The sequence below is a fragment of the Solanum tuberosum genome, unplaced genomic scaffold, assembly GCF_000226075.1.
Source record: "Solanum tuberosum cultivar DM 1-3 516 R44 unplaced genomic scaffold, SolTub_3.0 scf00047, whole genome shotgun sequence".
NCBI lineage: Eukaryota > Viridiplantae > Streptophyta > Magnoliopsida > Solanales > Solanaceae > Solanum > Solanum tuberosum.
In genome coordinates this window covers 1,570,418-1,583,904 of record NW_006238973.1, presented here as the reverse complement: position 1 = coordinate 1,583,904, position 13,487 = coordinate 1,570,418, and the positions used below count along the sequence as shown (strand labels likewise).

General features: G+C 31.3%; 1 protein-coding gene across 1 annotated transcript; it reads right to left on the bottom strand.

Moving 5' to 3' along the window:
• Nucleotides 1-535: 535 nt before the first annotated feature.
• Nucleotides 536-6,651, bottom strand: LOC102586896 (uncharacterized). Its single transcript, XM_006343585.2, has 7 exons — nucleotides 6,283-6,651; nucleotides 6,004-6,045; nucleotides 3,298-3,380; nucleotides 3,074-3,175; nucleotides 2,244-2,458; nucleotides 1,104-1,198; nucleotides 536-1,018 (listed from the first exon to the last, which is right to left on the bottom strand). Exons 1-7 carry the CDS (start codon nucleotides 6,422-6,424, stop codon nucleotides 765-767), a joined length of 933 nt encoding a protein of 310 aa, XP_006343647.1. The 5' UTR covers nucleotides 6,425-6,651; the 3' UTR covers nucleotides 536-764.
• Nucleotides 6,652-13,487: the final 6,836 nt, after the last annotated feature.

Sequence of the window (13,487 nt, the reverse complement as noted above, 5' to 3'; positions counted from 1 at the left end):
CTTTACTTAAACAAGAAATAATTTGAGTATTTAATGACCTAGATTTGGACTGCCTACTTGTATTTGACTAAACAAAACTTTTATTATAGTACATTAAAATTAAATGCAAGTGTGTTTAATTCCTAAAACATACATATATAACAAAAAGGAAAGGAAATTATATACACTTACAATGACACAAAATGGTATATACCATTAATGGAATTTATTTTGGAATTAGTTATCCAGTACTTTCACTGTTTCAAATTATCTGTCATGTTTCTTTTTTACACGCTTCTAAGAAAACATTAATATTAATTAGGAGACGGTTTTGACTATTCCAACTACATGTTTTAGAGGAGTTTTGAGCATGAGCCAACACTCATGCATTGGTAAGGACCCACAACTCGCTAAGGGACCACTAACCGCCCGAATCACTATAGTAAACCCTCTTTTTACGAATATTTCGCAAAATACCTTCTACCTCGCACCAACACAAGTACCAGGTCACCTGAATAAACTACACAAAGAATTCAAACTGAAAACAAGAACATGGTTCAGTATTGTAACCAACAAAACCACTCATTTTTCATTTGTTAAACTTTTAAAGTAAGATTACAAATAAATCTTTCAACTTATCTCAGTGAACTGAAAAAAAAACACAAGATCTTTAAACATCTTTGAACAATGTAGGAGCCATATACCAGCAACTAAAGAAAAAAAAAAATCAATCAATAAATAACAATGCACAAGAGTGAAATGGCGAAAAGTTCAAGAAGTATAGCTTAGCTTCCGTTTTCAGGGGGAGCTTCGATTAGCCTCACTGATCGAGGAAGCATGAGTTCGGCGTATACAGGATAATGAGAAGAAGGATAAAAGCCATCAATGTTGTCGCTTACCACCTCACACGAGACAGGTATCAGAGATCTACCTCTGAAAAGGATCCAGTCAACATGTAGATCCTGAGTTTGGCGATCCCAGCACAAGCAAAGTGCTCGGAAAATTAACTTGAAGAACTCGAGTGGACCCTGCTTGGTACCTGATATAATCAAACAGTGATTTTCATAGGTGTGTCACGTATCGGTAAGTTAATATAGCAATGAAATTTTGGAGGATATTACAACCTTTGAATCCATGATACGTCCGTATAAGGGATACATTTTTTCTCACACGAGCATTTGGCCAAACATCTCTCATATCACCAACAACTCCGTGCTCTCTGAGAAATAGAACATGTCAGCTATATCCACATATTTCTCCTTAATCTTCTATACTATGGTTCAATCCAAGCATTTTAGCTCATACATAGAACCAATCATGGTACCATTTCGCTTCACACTTCTGCAGTAACCACCGGTGGCAGAGCTAGGATTTTTACTAAGGGGGCTCAAAATATGAAAAGTAAACACACAAAGAAGCCACAAGGGGATTCAACATCTACTATATATACATAAAATATAATTTTAACCATGTATAACAATGTAATTTTCAAACCTGGCTGCGCTCCTGGTAATGGCATGCAATCTAGGCGATGACAAAAGTTTAAATCATAATTTACTATAGCTCGCGCTACTAGTTTAGTTATTTCATTTTTCTGTGTAATAATCCATGTTCATAGAAAGCAAAAGTTGCCATTGCTCAAATGAGAGGGAAAGAGGTTGTTTCCAATAGACGCTCGGCTCAAGGAAAAGCAAATGAAAGCAGTTTGGAAAAAGAAATAACGGAAGTGAAGAAGTCTTGGCAAAGGGAAAAACAACATTGATCTATAATGTCTCCCAAATTTATTCACACAGCACAGTATGACAAGGCTTTGAAATCTACACGGCACAGAATAGCAACGAGTATTGTCTAGTTCTGGACTAATGTTCTAATACTACAAACACAGTAGTTAATGATTTCCTAAACTGGATTATGTCTGAATAGCAATCATTTTCAAACTGCATTTTGTAATCAAAATATTCCAAATGTTATATTGGAAGAGACGACAATTAGTTATTTGCATAGTCAATATGATAGATTAACCTGGCCTAGCAAAAAAAGCCTACGAGTTCGCCAGTTGTCAAATTACAACTTAAGGCAATAATTCCCTTGTTTGAGTAATTAAAATCAGGCAAAATTCTGTGGTCTGACAAGAAAACTAGCAAGTTAAGTAGTGTCATTGCAAGGTCAAGTTTGCGAATAACTGAATATAGTAAGCAAGGTACTATAATAGTAAGATTGCAGAAGTGATACAATAGAAAATAAAATGCCAGCGGCATTATTACCTAGATCTCCCAAGAAGAAAACGACCTGTAGTGGATTCCTTTTGGGTATTAAATCCTCCACAGTACACGACGGATAAGCTAGGGGGCAAGGATGCAATATGCTGCCAAGTGAGCAAAGCACCTCGCCTGCGAGCACGGGGACTGAACTCATCCATGGTTGTATTAACAATCTGAAATGAAAAACCTGGCGGCTCAGCGCCTTTCAGCTGGAATGTGTAGAGTCTTTGTCAAGGGAGCAAAGCATTCAATGACCCATGCAGTAAGGGGTCATTTGGTTGCCGATTAAAGTTATGCAGGTATTAGTTATTCAATAATCCATGAATATTTTTTACCTTTTTCCCAGAGTTAAATTCTAAAAGTCATATTTGGCCATAAAATTTTGGAAATTCTGGAATTCAATTTCAATACCAAAAAGCTATTTTCACTTTTTTCACTCCAAATCACTCACAAAAATTTCAAAACAATTCCAATTTGTATTCATGGCCAAACACAATCCAGGAATCTCAGTAGCTCAGTTGGTTGGCTACATGAACTTTCACATTGTTGGTGAGGGTTCGATTCCCCATCATGTAATTCCCTCCCCCATTCCCCTTTGAAATACTTTTTAAAAAAAAAAAAAAAAATCCAATTTCCAAATACCATTTTTCACTTTAAAAACAAAAACGACTTTTTTCAAATTTCACAGTTTTCATGGCACAAAGCAACTAATAACATGGTAATAGCTCTTCTACTTTTGGATAGTTCCCTTCCTAACCAGCAACCAAACGATTCCTAAAAGAACAAAGATGAAGGTGAAATGACAGTTAAAATTAAATAGATCAAAAGGATATTGCCCATGTTGCGGTGCATGGTACTGTAGAACCCCAAGACATACTTCCAGGCACCGAAGGTGATTCAGACAACCAAAATGTTCCCCCTTCTAAAAGCTCAACCTTCAATCGAAACCAGATAAACTAAGATAGCTTGTATAAAATAATTTTGTTTGATTCTCTCTAAGCCAGATGCTGAAGTTACATTACAAAAGAAAACATGGTTCTTTAGGGGGAATAAAGACCTTTTCCTTGTCGTAAAATATGGTACAGTGCTGATCAGAAGTGTCTTCAGCTCCTTTCCTTGATATTCCAAACTGTTCATAACCTAGTTGGTAAAAATAAAACGATACATATAACGACCAGCCATTAGCTCCTTCAACATCAAGAATACTAACACAAAAACATACCCAGTGTAATCCCATGAGTGTACGCAGACCTTACCCCTACCATGGGAGGTAGAGAGGTGGTTTCTGATGGGCCCTCGGCTCAATGATCAAGAATACTAACACTCCAAATGAAAAAGGGAAATCATAAATGTTGTCCTATAATACTTATCAATAAAATAAAATTAATAACTGAAATACATCCTTGTAATTCTTAAGACACATGAGGAACTCCTTAGACTGAATATGAACAATGTATTGTAAAATGCATCATCTTATTTTCCATGAATAAAGTAAACTTGGTAAAATTACACATTCTATTCAGCAATCAAAAAAAGAAGGAAGAAGGTATTCAAAAGTCTATTTTTGATGGCCAAGGAATCTGTTATTTCAACTTCGAAAGTCGAGGATAATGTACTCATCCCTTTACCCTTCTCCACTTAAATACTAGACAACCATGTTTCAAGCTCATAATGTGTGTCTACTACATCCCACTGTACTACCATTACTGTTAACAAAATCTTTAAAGTTACTCTAGTTGCTAAGGATAATATCTATCATACACAACGATCATTTGGGGAGGACATGATGATAAGAACAGGTGATAGAGGCAGATACTTCATCTATCCCACGTGAATAGAATGAACACAAACATCTCTTAGGAGAAAATTATGTATAGCTTTAACATTTGTTTGCCTATTACCTTTATTGTTTTTGCCTCAATTTGCATCATAACATGTAGAACCATTTTGATTCAACCCCTTTTCTCTCCCTACATTTTTCCTCATACTTTCTAAGTCATAGACATGCTAGTTCCTACAAGTCCAGAAATAGGATATGTACGACACTAATGCCTATTTTTCATTACATATACTTCACCAGCCTCTCTTTGAAGTGCTGCCTATAATGCCTATTTACTCTGTCTCTAATTTGAGGCTTGACTCCGAACAATTCATCCAATAAATTGAAATTTTAACATTAGTGGATCTGGTTCCTCCTAAGCAATCAAAATATAAAGAATTTAGATGCCTCTTTAAGCTCCACGAGAGGTAACCTTCTATCTGGTGGACCAAACACTAAAACATAGGCATAGTTTGGGCATCGAGTTGAGCAAGCCGAGCCAAATTGAATTAGAGACAGAGTTTATTACAATACTATGTCAAGCTGAGTCCAACCAAACTAGCTATAATAAGGAGTAGAGCTGAACTAAGCTATATATTTGAGCTCGACTGAGTTGGAGACAACTCTTCAATATTTGTTTTACGAAAATCAAGTTGAGGTTATACTGTTGTAAGGTCTAAGTTTAGTGGGAGTGGGATGGTTATCTGAAAAACTAGTTTACCAGGACATAGGGTGAGTATATAGCACTCTGCAGTTCATCCCTTTGTTACTCTTTTCTGGAAAACCATCTTCAAGAAATGATACAACAATCCTCCGAAGAAGATGAAAGTAAAAGTCAAAGGTATCTCCTATCCTGAAACAGCTTTCTATAAACTGTAATTGTTCTCTTTACCAACTCCATAGCCCCTCCCCCGTGTCTTCTAATTGGAGATCACTACATGGTAGTCCATCATCCACATTCCTTACACCACCTCATTGAACATTATGTCCCTCATTTAATGTATATGCTGCTTAATGCATTTTTTGACAGTCAAACCTACAAGAATTGTATGATACTTATTTGAGTTGCCAATTGTGCTTGCTCACCAACCTACTTAATGCTTACAATGTTGCTTGGACCCTTCAAATATGTTGCAGGGTCCGTGTAGGATGCTCCAAAAGTAGTGCATTTTCCCGAGGATCCGACATGAGTGCAGCAACATTTTTGGAGAGTCTAAACAACATATATATTTCTTGAAGGCTGAACTTCTAATTATATACAATAGAAGCTCCCTCTTGATTAAGAAATGCTCAATACCTTACTCTTCGTAGCATATTTGAACAATAACTAAACTCTGGTCCATAACTCCATATATGGAAATATGTTATTTACATGACATAGAGTCAACATAAAGACGACTTTCAAACTGTCATCTACCTCTCTGGCAACCATTTTCTGGAATGTCACACACTACGAACAACCAGAAAAGTTGAAAACAAACATCTTCAATTTGACTTAGCTATACTGGCTGCTACATTACAACCTCCACCCAAATTCTCATAGCCAATTGATTCTGAGCACAAGCATGTGGGCACTTTGAAACAATTCTTCAGAAAAGCAAAATAAGCTCTTCTTCCCAGACAATGTGAAGAGATAATGAAGCTAGCTATAGTTCACAACTAACAACAATAGCACACCTAAACTATCACGTTTTCAGGAGTTTCATAGCTCAACTATCTATTATTCTCTTTACCTACCTAAACCATCACTCCCTTTGTATTAAAACACACCTCGATGCTAAGTTGGCCAAATATTTGTTCCCAATCAACAACAACCTGTGTAGGCCAACTCAGCATCAAGGAGTGTTTTAATACGAAGGAAGTGATAATTGAGATATAAAACTCGCGAAAAGGTGAGTTTTTTTTTACCATTAACTCAAAATAAGATCAATCTAAAAGATTTACCTTGCAAGCACTGCTGAATATAGTCCAACTGTGACTTCACACCTAAAAAGCAAACACAACCAAACATATTAACAAAACCAAACATTGATTAACAAATGGCTGCAGAAACAAACACAAATCCATTTTCATAAAGAACTGCAAAAAGACACAAAACCCATAAAGCAAATCACAAATCAAAGCAACCCCAAATCCCCCATTTCAACAAAAAACCACAGAAAATCCAATCAAGATCCACCTAAATACAGAAAAGCAACAAAAAAAATGAAACTTTATTCAAACCTTGTTGGGTACAGAGAATCATAGGAGAATAACTTGTAATAACACTTATACACAAATCTTTCCTCTTCTCCCATGAGTTTGGACTGTCCTCTAACTGATCTTCAAGAAGATTAAAAGTCATTACACTCAAAGAAACACTCATTTTCCCCAAAAAAAATTGAATCTTTTCTTAAGTATATTAAAAAAAATTGAATCTTTTTTTGTATAATCAAACACCCTTTATCTACATGGTCATGAATATCAAATACAAATTCAAGAACAGAACAACAGAGTTCAAGATTGCTTTTTTTTTTTTCTGAAAGTTGTTAACTTTTGAAATGTGTAAGAAATGCAGTTTTATTCAATTTTAGCTAAAGAGAGCAGCAGACAGAATCAATCAAAGACGTGTCTGAAACCAGAAGAAAACAGTGGCCATTTTCAACTTTCGCACGTGCCAAGTCACACGTGTGAAAATGGCTCAACAACAGTTGGATTAATGTTTTTTTTTTCCTGTTTTTTTTGTAAAAAAAATCCAAGTTAACCAACAAAACGAAAGAAATGCGGAAGTAAAGCAAGAATAATATAAAAGCGAAAAATTTATTTACTCTATTATAACCCCAAAATTTGATAATCACGTGTACAAGTCACTAATATACCAAGTATGGAAATAAAAGAAAATGGCAAGTCTCAATTTTCAAATAGAACAAAGCATAAGATAAGGAACAAGAGAGTGCCGAGATGACGAGCAACTACATCTCAACAGTCCTTTGATAAGCCTTGGAAATAGGAGAAGAAGAAGGCTCGGAAACTACACAAGTGTAGAAGCAAGGAGTGAGTACCAACCAATACGAAACTGAACAAGTAACCGATAAACAAGGCAAAACTAGCTAGAAAATGAGTACTTTTTTCATTCCAACTGAACCTCCTCAAACTACAACTTGCATTGAAATCAATTCAACCTAACAATTTCACTACACCGTTCACAAGGCTTAACGACCACAATTCAATGACTGACACAATTCATATCATATCACTAGTCAGAAACATTTCGCTTTGGCTTTATATCACATTAGTTATCGGAATCATTTCCCTTCGACTTTATATCACATCACTAGCCGGAACCATTTCCCTTTGATTTTATATCATGTCACTTGTCGGAATCATTTCCCTTTAGCATAACATCACATGTCTCATCATGATGCACAATAATATTAATGCAAGTAAGCAATTTCACACCATAAAGAAGAGACAACAATTCAAGCGATTCAATTGAAAATAGTGTTGAAGATATAATTGATAATTTTAATTTCGAATTCATAATACTTATTTTGAAATATTTTTTCGAATCAAAATAACAGTTAAAATGAAATAGATGGAGTAATAATTATCGATTAAATGACATCTAAGTGTATCAAAGAGGACCAAAAATTCAAGTTTTACCCCTTGGAGTATTAGATACTTGTTAATATAATAATCAGAGAAAAAAAATAAGTCAAAAACAAAAAAACAAAAATTTGGATGCACTTAATTAAAAATTATATTTCATCATTGTTTAGGAAAATCCCAAGAAAAATTGATGTAATTGAGAATAATTATTGTTTTCATCATTCTTCTTTCTTCACTATAAATATGATCATATTGTGCTATTAAGTTTTCATCACATATCAAAAGTTTTAATTTAATGGATGAATCTAGAATTTTCTATTTTATATTTCTCCTAGTAATTTTCACTTTCTTACTTCTTTCATCAAACGGTAAGTATTTTTTTTTATTTCTCCAATTAGTTACATTGCTACTTTATTGTTATTTTTCCTTTTGTTGGTTTTGTTTACTATCATCACTCAACCAACTTTTGGAATTGGATTAATTAAACTTAGAATTTATTTATAAAAACATGATATTAGAACAAAATTCATTATCGTTATTGGACCATTCATATTATACATGTTATTTTATGCTTTAAATGTCCAACTCTAAACACGAAAAAAGGAACAAAATTTTGAAATCTAACAAATGATTATATAGGCGTTGTTCATATCATGATATCTTTTTAAATTTATTTTAATAATCACATCAACGAAGAGGAAACGGGTGTTATTGATCAGAATTTTCTTATACATGAAGTCATCATCAAACGAGCAAATTATGAACTCATTCTATAGTTCATACCTCTTAAGTTAACTTTTAAAATTAAATTACTTTCACCGCTTTTTAATGATTCTCACATGAGGCAAAGATTTTCACAAAAAGGAACAAGCTTTAATAAAGGGAACCTATACTATCAACTAGTTAGAACTACATGTGCTTGACCTATTTACCCAAGTTTTATACAACTAATTAAACATATATTAGGAGAAATTAATATTATAAGGGGTGACTCAAACAGTATTAGTATGTATCAGTTAAAAAGATATCTACAGTTAAATTTATCGTTTTTACTAGTCGGCTAAGGAAAAGGCAACTCCGCATGCAAGACTTAATATTATACCCCTTTTAAACGATTTCATTCTATTATTGCTTATGATTCAAAAACTATATATGTACTCAACTAGATTCATTGGACCATTTGAGAAGAATCTAACACATCTCTTTATAATTCATCCTAAAATAAGATTAACAACTGATTTCTATTTTTTAGCTAGAGAATTTATCCGTCGCACTTTTTTTTTTTTTTACAAGAATCACAATTATTGGTTTGTGCAGATATGGTAAGAGTTGAAGGTGGTGGTCTTTGTAAGATATGGAGTGGAAAATTCAAAGGGCCATGTTTAGTTCCCTATGATTGTGATGAGACATGTAGGTTAGAAGAAGGGGCTCTTCATGGAGAATGTGATTGGACTGGCATTAAAGGATTTGCTTGCATTTGTATAATTGGTTGCTAGTTAATTAATTGTGGTATTTAGCACCTAATAATTGTTCATAGTGATGGAGTCAGGAATTTCATGAAGGGTGTTCTGCAATTTGTTCATGTATAATAAAAGTTGATGAACTTGAAGAAAAAAAAAAAAGAGAGTTGGGATAGATTCCAATTCCAATCAAATATGAATAACAAGTGAATAAAGAGAGGTTTTTTTTTTCCTTATTACAATCCTGCTTTGATAATATTTCTTTTAACGGATTGAGAGTTTACTGAAAATAAATAAAATCTACGTACATCTTATTTTACTCAAATCCTCACTCATGAAAATACTCTAAATATGTCATTGTTGTCGTAGTAATGTTGTCATTGTAGTGAGTAGTGACTATTAACTGATTGATATTGCTTATAGAACTAATGTGTATAATTCTAAATAAAAGTTATTTAAAAGCGATAAACTTATATATTTGTAAATTTAGACTATGCTTGAAATAGGGCTTTAAAATCAGTTATATCTGCACTTAAGCCCATTTCATACTCCCTCTGTCCACTTTTATTTGTCATGTTGCGCTTTTCGAAAGTCAATTTGACTAATTTTTAAAGTTAAATTAGATTACGTTAATTCGATTTAAAAAAAAATTAGATATTCAAAAACTATACAAAAAGTATTATAAGTTGCAATTTTTTGCATATCAATATGATGAAAATATACATCGTAAAATGTTGATCAAAGTTCTTATTGTTTGACTCTAAAAAAGGAAACTATGACAGTTTATTGTGGACGGAGGGAGTATAATTTACTACAATATAGAGTTTTGTTACGTTTCCATCCCAATTGAGTGTGATATATAAATTTGTAAAATTGTATAATTAAGCATATAGTAGACAAATAAAACAAATTTTGTTAATCCAAGATATAATTCCCCCTCTAGTTTTCACATTGATGTGATATGTTGAAATTTGAATAATGTTTTGGTTTAAAAAGACAAGTTTGGTTCGACTTTTAGGCAAAGTTCAAGATTACTTTCTGAAACTATTTAGAATATAAAATATGACACGTCGGATTTATTTCATTCTCAATTAGAGATTTTAAATTCGAGTACTTGAGAATGAAACAAATCCTGTTAAAAACACATGAATCTATTTAGATTGACACGTGGAATTTCTTCGTTCTTAGCTAGAGATTTTATATTCGAATACTTGAAAATTAAACAAATCATATTAAAAGTACGTGAATCTAAATTTAATTGATCTTACTATAAATACGAAAAATACTATCGACGAAAATGTTGAAACATATCACATCAATGTGAAAACTAGAGGGGGAATTATATCTTGGAGTAACAAAATTTGTTTTATTTGTCTACTATATGCTTAATTATACAATTTACAAATTTATATATCACACTCAATTGGGATGGAAACGTAACAAAACTCTATATTGTAGTAAAACTACCCCAAATAGTAATGCTAAATGGTCAAAAAATTTGATCAGAATTTGGTCAGAAACTTAAAAAATTTAGAATATCTTTTTTATTTTAAAATAAACTGATCTTTTCTTTATTTTTTAGTTAAAAGGTATTAAATTTAAAATCGTAAAAATGTTCAAAAAGGTAAAATAACATAGCTAAAATACCATTCTGGCCAAAAGAATTTTTCCCAAATAATATATACTACTCCGTCCATTTCATATTAATTTAATTTTTGAAGTGTTTCACACCCTTTAAGAAAAGTAAATTAAGACATAAATTGAACATAGTTTTCCATTTTTACCCTTATTAATTATTGTCAAATTTATGATTAAAATAACTAAATATTAATTAATCACTAATTCCAATACTAACTAATGAAGGGTAAAATTGGAAGAAAAATCTCAAAGTAGTCTTGAAAACTGAACAATTAAGTTAATTTGAAAAATGAAAAATGCCTTAAAAATTAAATTAATATGAAATGGAGGGAGTATAAATTATGAGAAAATTGTTAATTTTCTAGAAAACATTTTTTCTACGGATCGACATCACCCTCTTTTTTAATTGTTTACGCAAGAATGAGGTTTAGAGTAGTTAGCAGATGCTAATTATTGACTAAATGACATTTTAGTGAATTTAAGAGGACCAAAAATTTCAAATTTATCTCTTGGTGGATTAGATGTTTGTTAATACTCCCTCGTCCCTCTGTCCCTAATTACTTGTCCACTTTTGAATTGACACACCTATTAAGAAAACAATTATTAACATAATGAGTTTACCATTTTACCCCTATCAATTATGAAGTATATGAATTAAAAATTTAAGACTATCTTCTAACTTTTTCAAAGTAATTAATTGAGGATATAATAGGTAAATTTTTTTTTATCCTTTCTTGATTTGTCAAAATGGACAAGTAATTATGGACAACTAAAAAAAGAAAAATGGACAAGTAATTAGGGACAAATATAATATTATCCGACCCAAAAAAAAGAAGGAAATTTGAATGCATTTAATTTAAAATTATATTTCATCTTGTTTTGGGAGATCCCAAGAAAAATTGATGTAATTGAGAATAATTATTGTTTTCATTATTCTTCTCTTTTGCCTATAAATATGATCATATTATGCTATTAAATTTTTATCACATATGAAAATTAAATTACTACTACTACAACAATATCAAAAGTTTTAATTAATGGATAAATCTAGAATTTTCTATTTTACATTTCTCCTAGTATTTTTAACCTTCTTTCTTCTTTCATCAAACAGTAAGTAAATGTTTTTTTTAAAAATAAAATAAAAATTCCTCCAATTAGTTACATTTCTACTTTATAGTCAAGTTATTTTTCCTTTTGTTGGTTTTATTTACTATCATCATTCAATAAACTTTTAGAATTGAATTAAATATAGAATCTATTTATAAAAAAAAAGAAGGAAAGTATAATATCAACTAGTTATAGAACATGTGAAACTAATATTTGGGCAACTCGATAATATTAGTCACTTAAAGTTGAATATTAATTAATAAGAATCCAATACACTATAAGTAAAAATAAGCCATACTAATTTGTTGTTAAATAATTCATAACTAGTATGATTTTTTCTTATAATTCATTATTAGATAAGATTAACAATTGATTTTTACTGTTTAGCTACAGAAATTGTCTATCGCAATTTTATTTGATATTTTTTTTCACAAAAACCTCAATTGGTTTATGCAGATATGGTAAGAGTTGAAGGTGGTCTTTGTACAAGATGGAGTGCAAAATTTAAAGGGCAATGTATAATTCCCTATGATTGTGATGAGACATGTAGGTTAAAAGAAGGAGGTATTGAAGGAGATTGTGTTTGGACTGGATTTAAAAAAGGATATGTTTGCATTTGTACATTTGGTTGCTAATTAATTAAAATTGTGGTATTTTCATGTATAATAAAAGTTGATGCATAAATAATGAAAATATAAGTTGTTGAACTTGAAAAAAAAAAAAAGAGAGTTGGGGATAGATTCCTATCATATCCTTGATCCCTTAATTTATTTTTAAATAATATATATTTTTGGTAAATTTTGATTGTAAACCTTGTAATATTTAATAAAGCACAAAAAAATAAAACAAAATCTTAGAAGTGTAGTTTTTTTTTTTTTTTTGTCATTTTCTTGTTTCATAGCAAGTGATGTACATTTCTTCACAGTTTATGTAGTTTAACTCTTTTGTACAATAAAGTTCTAAATGATTATAAGTTCTTGTTCAGATCGTTGGATAATCTTTAGATAAAACATGTTTATAGAGAGCAAATTTGGATTACAGACAAACTGGTGTGATATGAATGTACAAAACTAATTGAACATCAAATCTCTCATTGTTTTCTATAAACTACTATATCCTTTGTTTATCACTCTCTTGAAACTAGAAGGAAGTTTGAAGTGATGATATGCCAATTTTCTTCTTGATTTTTATATTTTATTGAAGTATTTTTATTTGTGGATATTATTAGTATACGATATAATTTTCATAGAATGTATGTATACAAACTATGTTATGATTAAACAATACTTAATTTCTTGAGCTTTTATTTTCGTCATGCTTGATTAAGTTTTTATATATTTATTCATAATTTGCATTTGACGAATTTGATTTATTAAGCTAATCTGTTAAGTCAAATTAATAACTTCATCTCTTTCTTGTGGAAAAAAAAACTAAATTGAATAATGATTATAATATGGAAACACAAACTAAAATCCTGTTAATAGAGAGCAAATTTTGAATTACAAATAAATTAACGTGATGAATATACAAAACTAAAGACGTGTAAACCATTTATCTCAATATTAGGGAAGATAAAGGGGTAAAAAGTTGAAACATATCACATCTCTTTCTGTGTGTGTGTGTGGGGTGGGCGGG

What these genes read in the sequence shown, in the direction of transcription:
- LOC102586896 (XM_006343585.2), bottom strand. Translation starts at nt 6,424, where the DNA reads ATGAGTGTTTCTTTGAGTGTAATGACTTTTAATCTTCTTGAAGATCAG. An exon ending in TATTTTACGACAAGGAAAAG is followed by an intron (nt 3,176 to 3,297) that starts GTCTTTATTCCC and finishes TTTCGATTGAAG; the next exon opens with GTTGAGCTTTTAGAAGGGGG. An exon ending in GACGTATCATGGATTCAAAG is followed by an intron (nt 1,019 to 1,103) that starts GTTGTAATATCC and finishes TGATTATATCAG; the next exon opens with GTACCAAGCAGGGTCCACTC.